The sequence below is a fragment of the Apus apus genome, chromosome Z (assembly GCF_020740795.1).
Source record: "Apus apus isolate bApuApu2 chromosome Z, bApuApu2.pri.cur, whole genome shotgun sequence".
Lineage (NCBI taxonomy): Eukaryota > Metazoa > Chordata > Aves > Apodiformes > Apodidae > Apus > Apus apus.
The window spans coordinates 46,580,712-46,602,747 of record NC_067312.1 but is presented as its reverse complement, the minus strand read 5'-3'; the positions used below and the strand labels follow the sequence as shown (position 1 = coordinate 46,602,747).

At 38.7% G+C, this 22,036-nt stretch overlaps 1 protein-coding gene across 3 annotated transcripts; it reads right to left on the bottom strand.

Moving 5' to 3' along the window:
* Positions 1–288: 288 nt before the first annotated feature.
* On the bottom strand, positions 289–21,291 carry SLC35D2 (solute carrier family 35 member D2). 3 transcript variants are annotated; one of them, XM_051642818.1, is made up of 13 exons: positions 21,119–21,291; positions 18,809–18,842; positions 17,401–17,487; positions 14,653–14,720; positions 12,625–12,696; positions 10,640–10,708; positions 9,525–9,627; positions 8,043–8,135; positions 5,632–5,699; positions 4,841–4,919; positions 2,928–3,010; positions 2,179–2,312; positions 289–567 (listed from the first exon to the last, which is right to left on the bottom strand). In XM_051642818.1, exons 1-12 carry the CDS (start codon positions 21,256–21,258, stop codon positions 2,207–2,209), a joined length of 1,002 nt encoding a protein of 333 aa, XP_051498778.1. In that variant the 5' UTR covers positions 21,259–21,291; the 3' UTR covers positions 289–567; positions 2,179–2,206. The 3 variants fall into 3 exon arrangements, with proteins under 3 accessions (XP_051498778.1, XP_051498777.1, XP_051498779.1); XM_051642817.1 differs by having other exon boundaries at positions 289–2,312; XM_051642819.1 differs by lacking the exons at positions 14,653–14,720; positions 17,401–17,487 and having other exon boundaries at positions 289–2,312.
* Between the last annotated feature and the right edge of the window lie 745 nt (positions 21,292–22,036).

The window sequence follows — 22,036 nt, the reverse complement described above, 5'->3', positions numbered from 1 at the left end:
CTACTTTTGGTTATTCCTATATCCATATTTTAAATTATTCTGAGTAATACTCTCATAAAGACTTTGGGAATCAGGTTTTTATTTTAGATGAGAAGTCTAGGTCTGAAGGACTTCACAAATGTGACATGAACAATGAATTAAGTAAGGTCACTTCCAGTACAGTATAGTACCTAATGAAACTACTTCCAAGCACAGTACAGCAGATGGTCGCAGAAAAAGCAAATATTCATGCTCTCCATGTGTGCTTAAAAGTATTTTATGTGTCCATCCACACAAAACCAAAAAAACTTGTTGAAACTACAACTGGTATCTCTTTATTTATAAAAGGTACAGCAAATTAATTATTAACTAAATGGCTACAATAGCTCTCCCTTTGTGGGAACCACACCTTATTTAGCTGGTGCCATTATTTGTACTTTCGAATTGCCATCAAATGGCTTCTGTAACATTTTCATAATTAATGAGAACCTTCCAATGCCTTGTCCCATTGCAGAGATGAGGTTCAATAATCAGGATTCTGGAGGTAGAGATGATCTGAAGGAAAGAGCAATCCCACAAAAGAATGCACTGAAAAATACAAAAGGCTTTGTAAGGATAAAGGAAATCTTTAAAAACAAAAGATCTCTCTACAATATCTGCAGCAACCCCTTCGCTTTCCAGCTCAACGGGTTAAAACTTGAAGTCACGTCTCTTAGCCAGCTGTGAAAAACTGATTAGTCCAGACTTCTCTTTGTACTTTGATTTGTCCTTAAATTCCACTTCTATTACTTGCAGTGACTCCTCCTCTTGCCATTCAAATCCACACAAGCAGTGGACAGCCCAGTCATTCCCTGAAACTTCTGGTCTGAGCTTCTCACGTTTCTTAGACCTCATAATTCATGTGTTACACACAAAGTAATGCTTTACAGATTTAGCTGTATTTTAATTCAAGCAAGGATAAAACAAGTCATTAGATCACCCTGGTTCTATGTCATGGTCTTCCTAAATCTTCTTTTGATTTGATTATTTTTAAAAATCTTGGCTCATGCTTGCAGGGAGTTGAAAACTTCAACAAGATTAATTATTCTGCTGTCCTCCAGTGCTATAATGCTTCTATGGTGTTTTCAAAGATTAACACTATAACCTCATGAGACACAGGTAATCATTATCAACCGTACTTTCAGAGAAGGAAATAAAGATACAGAGCAGTGCCGTTATTGTCCCAGATCATAACCCAAACAGATTCCAGACTTTTTTTTTTTAAACTTCTGGACCAGCCTTACCCATTGTAGCAAACCCTTGAGTTTGTTATGATTTCTTATTCTGAATTGTAAGCACAAACTAGTACCAGATAAGCTCTTACTGCATGTATAAGACACAACAAGACACTAACCCTTTCTCCTCATTTAAACACAAGTTGGCTTTCCATATATCAATCAGTTTCCCCTATATAGTTTGTATATAGTAGTGTCACTTTTCTGCAGCATCAAAAAGAGGAGATAGCACAATAAAAAGATGAATATGCCTAAATAAAAATCTTCTCTCAATATCCTTCTCTCCTTGATCCTGCAGCAGAGTTATGAGGGTTCACTTGTAACAGTGACAATTGCAGCAGAACATGATGATGTTACTGAGGGTGAGGAAAAGATTAAGACAGAATGCCTAAACAACGCACTAAGCCATATCCTGAATTCTTCAGTCAACACACAGGGGACAGTCTTGGGGCATATATTCTCTTAGTGCCATATTTTCTACAGTCACTTGCACAAGAGCAAAATCATTCTGGATCACTAGCATCTTTCATCCATTCATCCGTTCACTAATATTTAAGACTGCAAATTGCATAAGGCAAGGGCAAATCAAGCCTCATAATCTTTACAGGCAGTTTTGCCTCAGAGTGTACTGGCAGACACAGAAGCAGAACAAATAGCACCAAAGCACAGGTAAATTAAGAAATTCACCACTTGAGATTTGCTCATGGCATTCCTTCCTATGAATTTGATTGTGGTACATATACATATAAAAAAAAAAGCTAAAACTAAACTTGTCCACATGTAAAAATCATGGTGTGCCAGAATATTTTTCAACCAATGAGCTGTATGCACAACCATGCCAATCGAGGTAGATTTATTTTTTCCTGTTTCAAATACGTTCCAATATATTCTTATTCTAATTCTCAGCAATGCTAAGCAAACTTGCATCTTCAGTCTCCTTCAAGGCAGGCATTTCAGCTAATCCTTGACTCTGGAAGTGTATTCTCTTCACCCTCAGGTTGTGTAGGCTTGCTGGCTCCTCTTAAGGTTAAAAATGAGTATCTCAGTCCTCCTGCCATACTAAAGAAAAGAGAATAAACACAGATGTCAGAGATACTTGGCTTTGTATACACTACTTTGTAGATATGTACCTTTCCTTCCAAAGGATTAAAGAATGGCAGCTAGCACAAATTAGGAGTGCCTCAGAGCTATGCAAGCCATCTGAGAAACAAACCTCAAGTAGACAACGTTCAATTACCAATTGCTTCAACAGATTCATACATCAGATGTAGCAGTCCATCCAAAGCACACAAACACACTCATGACTTATAACTTGTACTCAACAGGCACAACTCATTCAATGTTCTCACTTCTTCACCAGTGGGCTTTTACTTGGAAGCCCTGCAGCTCAGAACTGCTGCTCATAAAAAAAATAATGAACTCAACCCCACACAGTAAAACTACAGGCATGTTTCCATAGTTAAGATTGTACCACAGTAATATTCAGTATCTTAAAGCAGACATTAAAAGATATAACTAATTATAATGAACTTTACATCCTGAGGCAGTGTGCCCTCAGGCCAGTAGTTTCAAAACAGCATCACCCACGTGGGACAAATCAAACAAAACATAACATTAGATGTCACTGAGAAATCTTCAGCTTTAACAAATAAAAACCATTCCAGTTTCACTCACCAAATATTTAGCCCTATAAAGTTTAGCAGAGAGAATATGTAATCTCCACCAATCAACATTCCAATGTAAGCAATGGATATATTCTGAAAGGAAACAAAAGCCATGCATTTACTGAAGTCAGTTTTCACCTCAAAGAACATAAATGGCATCAATTAATTTACTTTTCTAAGGAAATAGCTGTACACTGTTGCTGGCCATTCTAAAGTCAATATTTAAATTAGTTTCATGGGATGTCAGCCTCTTATAGGTAATGTAACAATGAAATAGGATATAAAATCAGTATATTTTCTAAATGCATGCTAGGTACGAAGACTGAGTTTCTGGAGAAAAAAAGAAAAAAGGAAGGAAAAAAATTTAGCTATTTGATCTTAGGTAAGATGGAAACTTATGGCCACCTGCTGAAAATGTATTTCTTTTTAGTCTTTGGAAGGCTTATTTCAAATCCTAATTCTTAAAAGCACGTTTTGAGTTCTCAAGAACAAACATTACACTTTAAAGTTAGAATAAAAGCTCTTTACCATTGCTTTAAAAGACTTACCTCCTTAATTTGTCAAGTAAATGTGCATTGAAAGCACTTGGTTCAAGTTCAAGGCAGGCAAAGCTTTAAGTTAAAGATTCTGCTTCCCACCCCTCCCCCATCAACCTTTGGAAAATTGTCCCCTATAGACATAAGGAAAGCTATAGAGCAGTGTGATAATTTTCCCATCAGTTTGATGGTTTCAAATGTTTTAGCAGTTAGTCTGGAAAATTATGTAATTTCTACCAATTTCTACTGGGGACTACTGCATCATAAAGTGCTTCTCAACTTTAAAGCTGTTCAAAATGTCTCAAAGACTAATTATTACTCAGAAAATACAAATAGTGTTGCTCTATCTTAATGGGTCAAAGTAGACATAAAAAATTTGAAGGAATGCTTTCAGGACCACAGAATGAAAACTACTAGATTAATCTGGCCAGTTTTAAAGAAAAAATAACTGTAGAAAGAGAAGTACCATCTTCTTTTTGTAGATTTTGTTATGCTGCAGGTATTGTTTTCCTTAGTCACCCATGAAAGGGTGACTCAAGACCCTGAGTACTGTCGCTTCTATGCCTCAGCTACTTTGCATTCTGATAGTTGTTTGGCCCAGAACCGTAGCTTTTGCTACAACTCTTCCAGCTTACAGCTCCATGCTTCTCTTCAAACTGGCCTACAAAAAGGTGCTTGTGCAGTAAGTGATCTTCACAGTTCAGGCATGCTGGTCTTATCAACACAAAAGAAGTTGCAAACATTTTAAATTAAACTGAGTTAGAGAAAAAAGACTGTAAAGATACCGAGTTAATTTTTTAAGGAAGATGTGTTTTGGTGTTGATCAGATTGACCAAAATGAAACCAAAACCAAACCAAAATTGTATAGCCCATACAGCTAGCTTACAAGTTCTCACTTAAGAGACAGAAGCAGTTAACCACAAAGCAGTAAACTCCTTCATACAGCTTCTGTATCAATTAATGCCCTATTTATTAGCAGCAGCGGAAACCAGTTCAGCCCAAAGTGAAAGAGTCTGTATCAGTTTGCAATGCATTTGCACCTGGCTACCTTGGCTAACTCACAGTAACTTGATCAGGAATGGAAGCAGACGAGAGTACCTGATGAAATGTGGTTACGTATACATCTTTTAATTAAAGTGGTTCCAGCTTCTCATGCACAAAAAAATAAAAATAAATCGATCAAACTGCTTTCTAGAGGATAACCAAGCTTCAAAGAAAGAAAACAGTCACTTTGTGTGTGCATCTCCAGACACTACAGCATAAGCAGTGCAGTAGCATCAGCCCTCATTTTCAGTTTTCAGCTCAAAGCATAATTAGGATGCCTGCTAAGGCAACGCTCCTCCCTGTATATTTAAGCATTCTCATCTCCGTCTTCTATGTAACTCACCTTGATGGCACCAACTACTGTTGTTGTGAGTGCAGAATTGTAATGACTGCAAAGGACAGTAGAATACATCAACAGAAACCTAAATAAAGCAAAGAGGAAATTTTATAAATTCCTTCCAGAGAGCTGAGAAGTTAAGCACTACCTTGAAATCTTCAAACCCACCTGTTCCAAACCCTAACAAAAGGTTTTGTGGATGTGTATTTTAAGTTAGTGATGTGCATATAGAGAATACTCAAATTACATGTTAAAATGTGCTGCTTGAGCTCTAGCAGACTCATTCCTATTTTCTGTGTTTCTTAAATGTCAGTATTTGAAATTAGTTTGACTCCTTGGTTGGTGATATGTGAAATAGCAGAACAGGATCAAACCCACTTTTTTATTCTTGCTTTGACTCTGCAGTTCCAACAGGAACAAAGCATTGTTCCATTACTTTTGAGTCTCCCGTACTTTTCCAGATACTTGAAAGCAACAGTTCCTATACAAAAGGGCTGACATTCTTTAACTGCAAATAAATTAAATAATCAGAAGAGGTGGCCAGCAGAGAGATACTGAATACAGAGAGTAAAAAGCTAAATGTCATGTTGTTGACCACTGTACTTGTGAAGCCAACACAGTTAGTACCGAAATTGTTATTTACACTATCAGAAATAATTAAAAAACAAGACAGAGCCTGGAGGGAAAATATACTTTCTTTGAATTTTAACATCACTTACTAGTGAGTCTTACCTTTGAGATTTGCAATATTAAACACTGTCATTACAGTATCTTATTTGATTGTCCTGTGTTCTTACCCCAAAAAGCAGGAAAGAAGAAATTGAAAGACAAATAAAAAATTTGTCCAGTGCTGGAAATGTGTAGCCTATAAAAAAAAAAAAAAAAAAAAGAGAGAATTATGAGCTGTATAATCAACTGTAAACACATATAAAGCATAGTTAATAGGAAAATGTGCAAAATCACAAAATATATTTTATTCATATCCTAATTTCAAAATGTTTATATTACTACTGGAAACAGTGTGATGCATTTTAACTTCAGAGACAACAGGAAGACAGCAACCATGATACCTAGACACATTCTTTTAACACATATAGCAGTGTAGATGTGAAACTGCACATACTGTAAGCAATAGATACAAATACACCAGAGATAATCTATATTTTTATATTTATTGATACAGATACCAACATTGTGATTAATATTATACTATTAGTAGTATTGGTATCAGACAGAGAAAAAAGCAAATAAATAAATAATCTCCTTGAAATCTATTTCATACCATAGATTGACTCATGACCTGTCAAGGTCTGAGCCTGCATTTCTGAGCTCAAAATTCAACATAATAAACATTACTAATGTCTCTCATCAATGAAGGTCAATGAAAAAGCTCAATCATCACTTTGAAGTCTGCTCCTTACTGACATGCAGCAAACACACAGTGCCACAACACAGTCACTAAGAAACACAGCACAGATTTCTGTCTCCAGGATATGCCTCATTTTAATCTGGTTGGTTTAATGTCACCTGTATCAGCAGAAAACTCAGCAAAGGCTGAACAAATTCCTGAGAAACAAGGTAAAGGCTATTAGTCCATGCTGAGCTGTGGTTTGCTGAGCCTCCCACACCACAGGTAGAGGGATCTCAGGCAGCTCTGTCCTGTTAGAATTGTGTGGTTGTGAAAGAATAAATTACAAAGTATTACAAAGGGCCATTCTGGGCCTTCATTTGTCTTCCATTGCATTGTGCTTTCCTGTTCTCCAAGTCAGTCAGCTAATAAAGAAGTAGTGAATAACTGGGATACTCACACGCTGCAGTCTCTATAAGATGTGATAGCTACTACTCTGGAAAGCAGTCTCCCTACCACACTGACAAGGCACTGATATTTTGACTGTGCATTGAATGTGATGGATCAACTCAAAAACCTCTGCTAGGGTAAAAGCAAGCCAACATCTATGGCCTGAAAATATGTTAAACACATGTGTTATCTATCTATTGACTTTTCATCAGTATATTTCCATTTTCTACCTTTTTTTCTCTGATCGAATCTCTGTGCATCAAGTTGACACTAGGCATCCACATCATTTAATGATATTTTTTAATATTAAGTGACCAAGCCAATGCATATGCACATAAGGCACTATGCATTTCTCTGATACCTATATTTTTTTAAGGTAACTGAGCATTAAAATGTTTGTGCCAAATCAATGTCTGGGCACAACACACTCTTTACTTCTCTGTTTACTTAACCCAAAATGCCTCCAGCCATGGATGCTGGGAAAGCAGCTGAAACCTTACAGTCATACAAACTTGGCCGCCACTAAGTTTGCCGGGAAGGGCATCAGCTGCATTTTGCCCCATGGTACAAGATACTGCTGGACTGACATCAAAAGAAGAGATTTCACAAAGGCCTCATTTTTTCAGCAAATGACAACTTTTTTCACTTAAAGCAGAACTAAAAGAACAGAATGACACAATCATGAGAGTCCAGAGCACAACAACATACAACAAAGGATACTGGAATGATTTATAACATCCACAAGCTCCATAACAATTTTCAGTGGCAAATCTCAAATATTTCTAAAATATAATATGAGTCTCCAGACTAATTTTATTAGTAAGAAAAAGGCAAGTCAGCAAGCCTGTGAGGGAGCCAGAAAAACAACACAAACCTCCTGGTCTGATACTTTATGTGCCAGGACACACTGCCTAAGGTATTATACTGCATTACGATCACCTATGGAGAGTCATGCTGTTGTTCTGTAAGAATGTAAAATGTACATTACAAAACTAGACTGAGACTAAACAGGAATCTGTCCTGTGCATCAGAATGAAAGAAGGACTGGAAATTATGTGGTTTTGGTATTTGTAATCTCATTTTAGAGTATGTGGTAAATCATACAGTGCAGCTGCACTCACAACCAACTGATCTAGCTCAGAGTCCCCAGTTGTGTATTAGTTTTTAAACAAAGGTTCACACAAGGGCTAATACACAGCTTCAGCTTCTCCTAAGAGTGAATAATTACAAGTTCTTACCTGTAAAAGGAAGTCCAAGCCACATATTTCAAGTATGAGTCACTAACATGGAGGTAGGATTGTCTCTTTTAAAACAAACATAAACAAAACAAAAAAATCCCACCCACCCCCCAGTTGAAAAAATTGAACAAAATACCATCACCAGTTTGAAATACAGAATATTGCTCCTTACCTGTTGAAAGTCTCCAGTAGAAAAGCTAATAATAACTGTTGGAACCACCATGAAACAGGCATTATAGAAAAGGACCCCATATTTTCCCAACTCCTGTGAAAAATAAAACATGGTGTTTGGAATTACAAACCTTTGGGGAGCAAAATACTAAATATTACTCTGGCAATTCTTCTGTCATTATTGTTAATAAGCAGACAAAACGTAATACACTTCAACATAAATACAAGCTTGCAAACACTGGATGCAGTGTTTAGAACTGAGCTGAGTTTCCATTTCAGTCACCTTATATGTTCAGCAGAATATTACTGCACTGCTGTACTTTGAAAAGTTTCTATACAACACCAGAAAGTGAAAAACTTCCCAAGGCACTCGTCCAGAACCCATTTTTGTTAGATTGCAGGTAAGTGTCTGCCAAGGGACTATTCATTCCACCTCCTGCAAATCAATCACAACAGCATAGGGCAGAGTGGCTCCTGGCGCCAGTACAGCAGTAAAATTAATGAAGCCTGACTCCTAGACAAGAGTATCAGTCTGGTATTACTGAGCATCACTGTTAACTGATGTAACTTCAAGCAACTTGGAGGATGCCATACACTCTGTTGGTTAACTTGCCTGACACAAAGGCAGAAGATCAGGGCATGAAAAAGCAGTCTTCCCTTCCTCCAGATTCAGTCATACTACATTGCAAATCTCTCCACCTTACTTCTTGCTTTAAACTGAAACCCCGTATTTTGCAGAAAACTGTGAGGCCATTATGTGCTGCTCATAAAGAAAAATACAGAGTCCAGATTCAATGTGACTCCTAAGATTATTAAAATATATACATTCCCACTATATAGAATGAGCCACAGAAGTTAGTGACAAAATCTCTGTCCAGCATCTTGAAGACTGCTCTTTGCTATAGCTTGGTATGTTCTCATGGCACTGTATTTGAAGAGCAGTCTGCCCAACATTTACACAAAGTATAACGTGTCAAGGTATGGCCTAATTCTTTTGCATACCTGGGTTTGGTGTAGACCTGCTTTTAGATAGCAAAAAAAAAGTTATTATTGAGTCAAACTGGTCAGGTCTCTGTTCCTGCCCACAAGTTTATTTTACATAAACCTCACTTAAAGTGTGTTTCCAATCAAAAAGTCATCCTCCTTAGATAAATACAACAAGCTTACAGATAAATTACTTGGTTTGGGTTTGGATTTTTAAAATTTTTTTTAGACAAAACTAATGTTTTAAAGGCACTAAAAACTCTTCCTAAAAGACCTGTGAAAAAATAAAATACACTGTTTATCTAAGCCTGGCCTGAGATACTAAAACCAAAGTTTTTTCCCAGGGTGTTCTGCGATAAGGATGCATATATCAACTGAAATATGAAAGAAAGAGAAACTATTAGTTCATAACTCTATGTTCATGAAGATACGTGAAAAGGAAACCCACTGTTACCATATTGTTACAATGTTAAATTCAACATCATCATCCCAAAGTTACCTTTGGATCAATTTTCTGCTTTGTGTAAACTCCATTTGCTGCTGTGAAGATATCATTTAGCAATACGAACATGTAGCCCTCCAGATTAAACAACAGGTCAGACCTGGGAAATAAGTATTATATTGGAAATCAGAAAGCAATGCATTGCATATCTTGTTTACCTAGAGAAATATAATAAATTAGGAAATTCAAATGCTGAGAACTCCAGCAAGTCTCGGGTTCTGCTTTAAGCTTTCTTTGTTAGTCAAGGTACTTCACATTACTTCAGACACAGGATGCTCACAAATGAGGTCCTAGAGAGTTCCCAGAACTCAGTGCAAAAGTGGCAGAAAATGTTCAGTTTTCATTCTGTGAAAAATTCCATCTGTCTCAAGACTGACAACTTGTCCTATTATTAGTAAGCACACATCTATTTCTCTTAACACAGAAAGTATCTAGGGAATAAAGTACGACTACTTGCTTTTTACAGACAGGCTAGATATATTGACATCCTTTCTGTTTTGCCCAGTTACCTCATGGACAATTGATTTAACAGGACATGGATCTATCCAAGTCAGATCACAATGAAATTATTTACCTTTGTATATAGTGAAGCCAGGAATAAAATATAACATCACATTTCCAGCTAAGTAAAGGAATATCCAAACAGAAAATGAACAGAAGAGACTTATGAGGGCTTTGTGAACTTAAATCTCACTCCTGAACTACTCAAAAGTGACTACATAAATATTATTTGCCTAAATAAATAAAAAAATTGACAACAAAAATATCAGTATTTCTATCCAGAACAAGAACATACTTTTAAAAGTTTATTAAAATACACTGATACAAAATTAGCATTCTTCACACAGTGTTAGTTTGATTAATTTATGATCCTGCAAACATGGAAAACCCAGGGGGAAAAACAGAAGCATCCAAATACTTCCAGTGGGAGTTAAATTTTTCCTTTTGCATTCCTGCACCTCCCAATTATGTCAATAAAGAGATTTTTCAAATCAACTTAATTCAGAGTAACTGATCTCAACTTAGGTTTACTTGACACTTAGCATGGAAGAAAATCCTCCTATTATCCCTCTTCTCATAACATGACTTCATATAACAAGTGAAAACCTTACCCAGCTGCTATGAAAGCCCCAAGAATGATGGCAAATACACTGATGATGATACTTAGTGAGTATCGTTTCCTGTAAGGAAAAATTAAGACAATTCACATTTTCATTATTTGAAGAGGAAATTAAATAGCTGTCTGCCTGAACAGTTTCAAAGCAATTGCAACAGAACATTTAGCAGGAGGGCACAGTCTTGATAACCTTATAGAAGCTATGCCATTGACTATGTGCCATGCTGTTAGACTTTGGCCCTGAGAACAGAGACTGAAAAAAGCATTGTGAGCATTCTTCTACTAGATAATCTTAAGAGTAAGATTGAACGTTTAAAATAACAGTGCTCAAACAAACTGCAATTTACTCTGTATTGGTACTCATAATGGAAATACTTCAGTGTTTTCCAGTAATCCAATAAAGGAAAATTACCACCCATCTCTTCTGCTGTTTTTCATCTCACCTTTCTTGGGAAAGATCCTATACAGGACAGTATCTGGGCTATTTTTCATAATGATACTTATTTTAAGTCAAAACGAAACCTTGTACTTAGAAGGAAAAGCACCAAAGCTAACTATATTCTTCAGTATGTCTACATCAGCACAGTCACAGAGTCAGAAAAAGCATACCATAAAACTTTGCTGCTTCTTACACCCATACGACTTTAGATAGAAATGTGCAATGTGCCTTATAGACATTCCCCATGTCACTCTCTCAGGCCAACCTCCAGCTCTGAGCTGGTCTGTGAGAAAAGATCCATCAAAACAAAATGCACAACACTCTCAAGAGAAATCCTGTGTGTCAAAGGAACACAGATGTGCACCACTGTCCCAAAAAACAAGCTGAATGCAGTGTATATATATATATATATATATATATATATATATATATATATGGCTTTGATCCCAATTAATGTCAACAGTAACAACCCAAACTACTTTTCTAACCCTGAGGTAAGCCAGCATAGAATCTCTGGAATCCTTGTTTTCAGCCCTAAGGAAATACACTGTGGCACTCAGTAAGAATACAGCCTTCTGCTCTTAAAACTTCCTGTTAGTTAGGATGGTGCTTGGACTCACACTACACTGTTGTAGCCCAGTTGAGATAATAATCTCACTGACTTGCCTGCAGGAGACCTCAGGTCAACAGAGGAAGACAGCAAGTTCTGCTTTCCGAGTGAGATCTTCTAACTAGAAAAGCATCCTGGAGCATCTCCAAATACCAGTAACATTGATCAACTGCTGCTTCAGCCAAAAGGAGATGCCAATTAACTTGGAGGCTTTTTGAAATGCTTTTCCCCTGATCACGTTCATGTTGCCTGATTTTAGCTTCAGCAAGATGCTTTTCCCCTTGTGACTTTGCCCTATCCAAGAACGAATAATCTGGATACAGGTATGACAGTGACAAAGTACAATATACTGCTATTCCTTTTCTTCCAAATTGGTACGATTGAAACTAGTAGCCCAAGCTGCCATAGCACACAGTTCCTAATTTCTCATTAAAAATAACTGATGATATAATCAGGGACTTTTCTGATCTGACACCACACTGCTAGATAGAATTTTGCTTCATTACACATGTATGTTTTTAGACTTGACTCAGACAGCTACTCTACACAAGCAGGTTGCCACCCTGTCATCACTGTTTTGAGACAAGGATCCATCTGTCTGAAGAAATTTGCTGCTTAGGGGCCTCCAAGATGACATCCAAACCTTAATCACTAAAAGGAGTGTCTGAGTAGTGTTCTGCTTACCTGATTCCTGTGCAACAGTCAAGAGAATGAGCAGTTCTAATGAGAGCAAGCTGAATTTTTTTTTTCCTGTATTCACTAAAGCGTGGATACTTTTGCCTTCAACAAAAGCTTTATAACAGCACTTTATTTGGTTTTCTCTTTCTGAGTAAAAAGCACTCATTTAATATTCTAATGAAATGTCACAAGTAATCTATACTATATGATCTAAAATAAAGGTATCATAAATGAAAAAATAAAAAAGGATCACCCAAGTATGATGATTTCCAGCAGTAAAGTAAGTGGAATGGTAAACTTCCTGAGCACTGTAAACATTGGCAAACTGTCAAAACAAAACAAAACAAACAACACAGCAGCAGATTAATAACATTTTTATGTTCTAATTCTCATCTAATTTATCTAATTTTACTAAGCAGAGGATGGAACCATTAGTCCAGCACTAAGCAACCAAAACAAATTCCCAGATACCTAGCATACATTAAAAAAATGGCAGTCTGGCACTAAAGGCAGATAAGATAACCAAGTCATTGAAAAATAACATTTGCGGGTGTAACAATGCAACTGGCTCCCTTCTAAAAGGCTACTTTGTATCAGTGAAATGAAATGTAAAAGCTATTTTCTACTTAGCATATCCTTTATGAAATAATTCTTCCTGTAGAATTCATGGATAGTAAAAGTAAAAATTATTTCTATTGTAAACTTAAAGGACACACAACAAACCCCTCTCTGAAAACATGCAACAGAAATAAAACACAAAGCAAATATGTCTAGTAGACAAGCTGTACTTTCAAAAAAGTAAAATAAATCCACAAGAAACAGAACATAGAAACTACAAGAAACATCAAAGGTGGGACCAGGTCCAAGAACCAAACAGCTATATTGTTGGTTTACATTAAGTGTTGCACTTGGAAACCTTTTTGATTTTTCTGAGAAAATACTGCATCTGGCACACTGGAAATCTGAGAGCACAGATAGACCAATTAATCCTCTGTTCAGAATAACTGTTAGCAACTGCATTAATAAATTATACAAATCCTAACACAGAGTTTAATCACTTCACAAAAGACATTTTGAAGTTACGCATAGAATCACCTACACCTTAAAGACAACCCAAACAAGGTGGAAAATTGCATAATGTAAACCCAAGTCACGTAACAAAACACAGTGTAATACAATGTCTATGGTAGAAACACTGCAGCCAGTCTTATTTTTCTGTTACAAAAATCAGTTATGAATAGTGAATCTACAAGACATATGCCAGTCATAGGAGGAGGATATGGTCATCTTATGTTTAAAATAACCTAATAAACATTTTCAATTTACATTTGGGAATCAGGGGAAAGAAGAATCCATTAATCAAACTTCCACAGGATTGAAACTATATCCATATCTACATTGGCTGAAGTGCTTTTAGGGACTATACTGCCAAAGTCCTTATGTCAGCCTGAACTTCAGTGGAACAACATCTGAATGCATACAACAAAGAGTTGCAGAATCAGGTGTCTAACATTTCAAAGTTACAAAATACTGAAAAGCTGCAAAATTCTGTGTTTTGCTTTAGCTTACTGTCAAATCCTCAGGAGACTGTAATAACATACAAGAAACCACCACAACAGTAATGCCATATCCTGGTGCAGCTGTCAGGCTTCTGCACTCTTCTTCCAGAGAAATATTGCCTACTTAATCTGTTACAGCAGGTCTACTACATAGCTTACATATTTTTAGCATTAGCATGGAAGTAACTCATGGATCTAAGCTAAGGGGTATACAGGAGTCAGCAAATTCTGTAGCCATCTCCCCACAACCTGCTCTTGGTGCTCAGGAGTGCCACCCTGCTGACACCACCCCACTACAAAGTAGTTTTCCCATCTCGGTGTGTCCTAAATAACCTGCACCAACATAATGGTATAATTCATTCCCATACTATTCTTCCTTCAAAAACGTCCTTCTTACAGCTTTCAAACTCTCTGGTTAGGACAGCTAGGAAAAGCTGAGCATTTGGGTATGAGGGGAATGTGAAAGCACTTTCATTGTCACAAAGCATATTGTGATTTTTGTCAGTACAGGCCTACTTAAGCCCCCCTTAGAAGCAGACAACTTGTAAACACATTGAATGTTTAGGTGAGAATTTCCTAAAAGCACCAGGGATTTAGACAGAAAGACATTGTATGCATTTAAGTCCTTACATATTGTTGAAGCTTTTTGGTGTTTATTTTTTACCCCCACAAAAAAAAGGGTAAAATACAAACAGTCTACTTATAACTTCCATTTACAGTACCTGAGTTTGCTGGTACTTGATAATCCACTTATGTGGTTTCCAACATAAATCAGAGGCAGAGGAAACAACTGTGACAAAATTAAAAGCACAACTCAGATTATTATGTTTTGAACTACTGTTGAGAAACTTTTACAGAATTCGGTAACTTTCATATCAGATGTACTTTCAGCAAGAAATAGGGGGGTTTTAAGGAAAAAAAAAGTAACTATGCTGCTAACTGATTTGCAGCTGTCATTCATGTGACTGTTTAGGACTACAGCTTCACTGACTTAGTAATACTGAGTCACAATCTACTTCTACTGAGACACTCTGCTCAGTGTAAATGCTCAGATTAATACTCATTCTAACATTTGAATTTTAGCTATAAAAGTAATACTAATGACAAACTAAATAAGCAAGAGAACAGGTGGAGTAAAAGAATGAATAAGCCGTAAGTATGCTATGCTTCTCTGAGTATTACACATAAATTAGTATACCTGTAAATACACCATTTTAGAGCTACCTCACCTATTATACAATGTGAGATACCAGAAAGGAAAGAAAAGTATCTAGAGGTAAATTTAACATTACCATTTTCAGCAAGTGTCATGAGACTAACACCCACAGAAGCATATGGGCCCTGACACAGTACAGAGAAGCAGTAACTGAACTTCAGAGCCTTAATAAAATGTACTGTAAACAATATTCAGCTACAGTTCAACACTGTTTTTCTCCTGCTACAGAAAAGTTGCAGAAGATTAAAACCAGCCGAAGTAATCACTGGGGACAAAGGTGGTGTGTACATCTAGTCCCATTCTCTATCAGTCAAGTGAAGCTGAAATGGCAGATAGACAAAATAGAATCTCTATCCTAACATGTGTAATAGCTGCTGCTGTTGTGTTTATATGTGCTTCAGAAGACACTGTTAGAAGCTACGTCTTCTCAAAGCACTGTGTGCTCGAAAAGCACACAGAGGAATGGGCTGCATTTTATCAATGCTAAAACTTCTGTCTTTCCTTTTACAGCACAGAGCAGAGAGAAGAAAAGTACAGTTAAATTAACTATAGTTAACTTTTAAGTAAAGGTAACAGCAAAAGTAAACCAGAGTACAAAGAGTAGTGTAAGTAACAGCAAATATTCAGCCTGTCAACATCAGCTTGCAAACATGATGTAATACATTCTTTTCTGTGCATTTTTATTTAGAAAATTATCCACTCATAACACAAAAACAGAGCTGAGATGACATACTCTTTCCTCTGAACTTCATTTATTGTAAAGGCAAAATCACATCAGAGATCAATGAAACACTTAAAAAGGGTCAAGAACTCCAAAGGTTCTTCACTAAAATAAACACTTCGCTACTTCAAAACTCTAACTGAAAGTACTGAAGACATAAACCAGCCCAGGAGTGAAAAGACACCGTGATTTTAGTGTCAATGCAGAAGTTGCCAAAAGGATAAAGAGTTAGTCAAAAGCTGGTTTAAAAAGTAAACAAATCAACAATGAGCAATCTGCTGAATCAGTGTTACTAGTCAAATTCAGCACTACCAGCGAAGTCCTGGATGCTGCAATGCTGACTGCTCCTAGTATGTCTACGAAACTCTTCCAAAGGATCAGTATTATTAGGACCAAGAAAATGGATGCTGTATTTTTTAATGCCTTAGTGCTGATTTTAAAGTAAAGGCCAGAGCAGGGAGGGAGAGTATCAAGGCTGGAGGGGTACAGAGGGAATAAACCTCTTCAGGTCTCAACAAGTTGTTTACATGCAAAACTCAAAATTACTTGCTGGGAAACCTTCTTCATTCATGTTTTGGAAAAAATAAGGATTGTCCATTCAATAATCAAGGCTACAGATATTCCTACATGATTTCTACCTGCAGAAATGCCAACGATTTCTGCATGCATTGAGAAAATACAGCATTGACCAATGGCTGTGAAACATTCATAGCAAACGTCACGCTGATAGTACAAGATTCTGCAATGATCATGCTGGTCACAAATGCTATGATACCTGAGCTCTGCAGCAGATGGGACCTAACTCTCTCTACGTATCTCTGAGCAAACAAAGGTCAATACCTTGCAGCAAGACATAAATATGCAGGCTTACGCATCAAAGTAAAGCTCTGACAACCCTGCACATGGATGCAAAAATCTACAAGGATCACTGCTACAGTAATTTCATATCCTAGTTCGCAGTTCGCAATAATAAGAGATCCTCTCTCATGTTCTATCTTGTCTCTTTCGACCACACACCACAGATCCACACAATGCAGCCACCTTTGATGCGCATTATTTAAACCCCTCCTGTGGAACATAAATCTTACATTTGGAATCAACTGTTTTTTGGGGTTTTGGGCTATCACGTATTTTTTGCTATTGGTTTATCACATGCCCATTCAACTTTCCAAACAGCCTTTCATGCTTTGATCAAAATTCTTTCCTAAACACGGATCTCCTACTGATCCTATGGGAAGCTGTACACAGCCAGAAAACTGCTTCAGGAATGTGAAAGAGTCTATCCAGCTGCACAAAGGTACGGCATGCTTTCCTCTCTACTGCATAACTAAATGGCACCAGAATTCTCTGTAAACAACAGGCAAGAGTTCTGCAGTGAACTTAAAGTTATCAAATCCAATACTAACTGAAACAAAGACACAAATAAACACATTTGAAAAACAAATGCAACACTGTTCTTCTTTCATATTTTGTCTCCGTAAGAAAGAATGCCATTACAAGAGATAACATTCTCTTACTAATATCAATCCTTACCTTCACAGGTATACTTTTGTCAAAATCAGGGAAGTGAACCAACTTATTTAATTTTGACACATACAAGATAAGTATAGTGGCTGCCATCTAAACAAAAAGAAAAACCAGTAAGTCATGTAAGGAAAAATTGGACACATATGAATGAAAGAACTGCTCCAAAGACAAAATCTTTATATGCATTTGACAAACGCTAGGTATTACACATTTTCTCCAAGAACACCACACCATGCAATGAATCAGTCCGTTGACAACATAAGGAATTAATAATAAAGATATGGACAGAATGAAGGAGAGCATCTAAGCAATCACACATTCCCAGAGTTAAAGCTGCCACAGAAAGAAAAAAAAAAAAGTTAAATTTCTCTCATACAAAAATTAATTGTCTAACTAGAAAATGGGACAGAGTCATGTCCTACAAATAAAGCATTATATTGTATTGTCTGTACTTTGCAAACCATTAAAGGAAATCCTGGAAGAGTCAGTCAACAAAAAATGGAAATGTCATTGAGTCTTAGGTTCTGCAAAGAAACAAGGCCACATCATTGCCCTTAGCATGACGTACTGCCACATGTTCTAGCCTTTGGGTTTCACTGAAACATGATGTGTGATTCCTTGAGCACTACAGACGTGTGGAACTCTCTTTTTCTCCCTCCCTCATACAGTATACATCCTCTTCAGCACCAAAGAGCAGTGTTACCAGACATGCAGTACTCTGTTTTCACCTACTACTCACTACCTCTCAGTCTGTACCTTGGCAGAAAATAAACCCTCTCTTTTAAATGCATTTGCCTAAATACCATTTGCTTCAAGCCTCCATCCCTCCCAGCCATCCCTCTGCAAAGTCACATGTTCTTCTTTATGGACCATGTACACAAACATTTGAACTTTGGTTTTACCATGATGCCTACTAACAAAAAGACAACAAAAAACGTATTTCCGATGCAGTACTGCAAATTGCCTGCAGGCAACTAAGGTAACAAAGAACCAAAATTGTGTGGCAATCCTACTGGGAAACTGATGGGAAAGGAGAGAGAGATTCATAAGGAAATACACGCTTTGTCTAGAAATAGAGGCCATGTCTCTGCATATAACCTACAAGTGCCTGAGGACTCGCCTAGGATCTATACACTTGTTAGAACAAATCTTGGCAGTTTTAAGGGTTATATCTCTTCATTACTGAATGCTGCCAGTGGAAATAAGTGGCATTTCCAGTCCTTTACCTGACTTTTCCCATGCAATAGTTTAGACTTAGGCTGAAGATCTCATTGAAACACATCACTCTTCCTTATGGTGTAGCTAACCCAGAAGACAAGCAGTGCAATATAACAGAGATTTCCCCCCTAAGATATATATGCTAACATTGGTTTAACTTACAAAATGGTAAGTACAGGTAGTGTGCTTTACATACCTGTCCAATTCCAAGGAACATTGGTGATGGGAAGCTGCAAAACATAAACAGATATTTAATACTGAGGACAGGGGAAAAAAAGAAAACCAAATGAAACAGAAAAAAAAAAAAGGAAGAAAAAAAAAGAAAAAAGAAGCATTTAAATGTAGCACCCAAGGCAACAACTGGACAGGTGGACAGTGGATAACTGGACAGTCTTTCAGAAGACCTCAGAAACTGCTACAGTTATTGGAGTCTTAATATTTTATTTCTGCAGTAAAAATAAGCTGCATCCAAATAATATATCATATGCACAGAGGATAACTCTAAAGAGCTAATGGTTCTGGATGTATTTGTAACGTAAGGTAACATACTTGGAGACCTCTAACAACTCATGATTTTTTGAGTGGCCTAACATATATATATAATACATCCTGGGATGGTACAGCAAGTTAAATCTCTTGCACTTACCCTCACTTGGAAGCTTAGCTCCACAGCCCAAACACACTAGCAATACATTTCTGTGTAATGAATGTACCTAAGTAAATGCTGTAGAAATATCTATTGTCTGCTAAAACAGCTAAACTCCTGTCATAGCCCCTCAGTTAGCTTGAACTGAAAGCACAGGTACTTGAATATTAAGAAAGCAGTAACTTCAGCAGGAGAACTGAAGAGCTTGAGCCCCTCCATTTTTCCCCTATATCTACATTATGGCAAAACAGATAAAGGTGTGGCAGTAACTGATAATTCTCTGTATGCATATTGAAATACAAGCAAGTAAGTTATTTACTATGGATGACTGCTTTATGCCACCACCAGCCGTGTTTGGACACTCTTCACCCAAAAGCCTTAGGTGTCAAAGAACATCCTGGATATAACAGGTTCTACTGCCTCCCAGGAGTCATGCAGCATTTTGCCAGACTGCACTGTCTGGGATAGTCACACACAAACTTGCATCAAAAGAATCTAAAGAAAACCCACTTAATTCTCTGTGCACACATGCACTAACAAATGCCTAAAGAGGGTGAGTGCTCACATCAAGCTTTTTAATTTTCCATTATCAAGGCTCCTTGATGCTGCTGCTGTTTGTCACAGAGAACTTTGTCACCAACTATTTGTCACCAAGTACAGAGCTACTCAGTCTGCTGAGAAATGTGCATCTCAAATGAGCACCACTGGCACAGGAAATTAGCATTAGCAAAAGAAATAAATGCTCTGAACTGCAGCAGAAAGGCCACAAGGACACTGGAGTCATAACGTAGGTAAAAGTGTCAGAAGTGGCCAGTAGCAAAAGTGACTCCAGGAAATGAAGTATTAAGGGGAAATAAAGAAGGAAAAAAAAAAAAAAAAAAAAAAAAAAAAGAATCAATACTTCCATTTATAGTTATGTGACACCTAGTCTGTGTTGTACTTACAGCTACACAACATATATATGGAGACTTCATTCATCTATACTACACAGACTTCTCCAGACTTTTTTGATTTGCAGAGTCCTAAACAATTCCAGCAATGCTGTAAGCATCTAGGCCTACTTTTGGGCAAGCTGTCCTTGACAGTCTTTCATGGATGTGCTAGATGTATGCTAGGGACTTGTAGGAAGCTGCAGACTATATGATGAAAAAGACTAAAAAACAAAATCAGTTGCCTCACATATAATATCTGGGAGATGTTACCTGCAGCTCTTACGTGTTCAAGCAGCACTGAATGTTAGAAAATAACACAAGTTTTGCCTGTGGTGGGTTGGGGCTTTTTTGGTTTGTTTTTTTTTCTTTTCCTGTTGTTAGTTCATAGTAAGCTGAAACAGTGAAAACAGAGCAAAATTTTTAAGTAAAAATATGAATGGTGAGAAGATCATAGCTACAGCATGAGAACTCCCTTTGGGACCCCGTCAAGTCAATATACACAGTTCTTCAGTGTTTTTATGATCAAGAGGTTTTCTGTGGTTCACGTTTCAGTTTTGGCTACGTTAGAAAAGAAAGGCAGTCGCAGGAATGCAACAAGATTGTCTGGCATGAACAGTTACGGCAAAATATGGGTCTGAGCTCGTGCGACCAGTGAAATGCCAGCCTCGAAGCTAGGAATAGCAACAGACCGCCAAGGACCAGACTGGAGTGTTTAAAAAACACGGCCTCTACCGTCGGGTGGTGCTGCAGAAGCGGTACAAGCTGGGCATAGATCAGTTCCGATAGCGGAGAAACTGAGTCCCCTGTCAGCACAACCCGCTGTCGCCGGGAGAAAGCCGGCACTGCCGCCAGCCCGCGGCGCGCTCGGGCCGGTCTGGGCCGGCACAGGGGCCGCTGCCAGCGCTGCCCAGCGGCCTGCGGCCCTTACCTGTAGGCGCTGAGCAGGGCCTTGTTGACCAGCACGATGAGGAAGGAGCACGTCCCGTAGAAGAGGGCTGAGAGAACCCTGGGCAGCGCTGAGGGCGCGGAGTCATCGGCTGCCTCCCCAGCGGCCTGCCCTGCGCTCATGGCGGCGGACACCGCTGCCGGCGGCGGGCACGAGGCCCCGCCCCGGCTCCACGAGCGCGACTGGGCGCGGCCCCGCCCCTCCCGGCCCGGCCCGCCTCGGCCGCCAGCGCAGGGGGCAGCGGCGGCGGCAAGGCGCCCCCTGGCGGGCCGTGCGCTGTGCAGAGCCCGGGCACGGAGGCCCCACCGCCTGGCAGCAGAGCCGCGCCTCGCCGCCCGGGGGCGCTGCCGCCCGGCCCTCCCGGCCAGCCGAAGAGGGGCTCGAACTTGGGACGTGCTGCCGTCTCAGGGATCGTCGTGCCAGTGGCACCGCTCCCGGAGCTCACCAGTGCCCTCCGCCACCGTCCGGGAACATGCTTCTTTTTTATAGCAGTCTGATGGGACGGAAGTTCAGCACTTCCACGCACTCCCTCTCAGGGGAGGGAGCGGCGGAGGGAGCGGCGCCAAACCACCCCCAGGCACGCAGCCAGCTGAGACCGGCCGTCCAGCTCAACGGAGCATGGCTTCATAGAATGGTTAGGGTTGCAAGGGCCCTTTAGAGATCATCTAGTTCAGCCTCCTGCTATGAGCAGGAACATCTTCAACTAGATCAGGTTGCTCAGAGCCCCCGTCGAAACCGACCCTGAATGTTTCCAGGGAGGGGGCATCTACCACCCTTCTGGGCAACCTGTTCCAGTGTTTCACAACCCACACTGTAAAAGATTTCTTCCTAATATCTAGTCTATATCGACCCTTCTATCACTACAGGCCCTGCTAAAAAGTTTGTCCCTCTTTCTTCCAC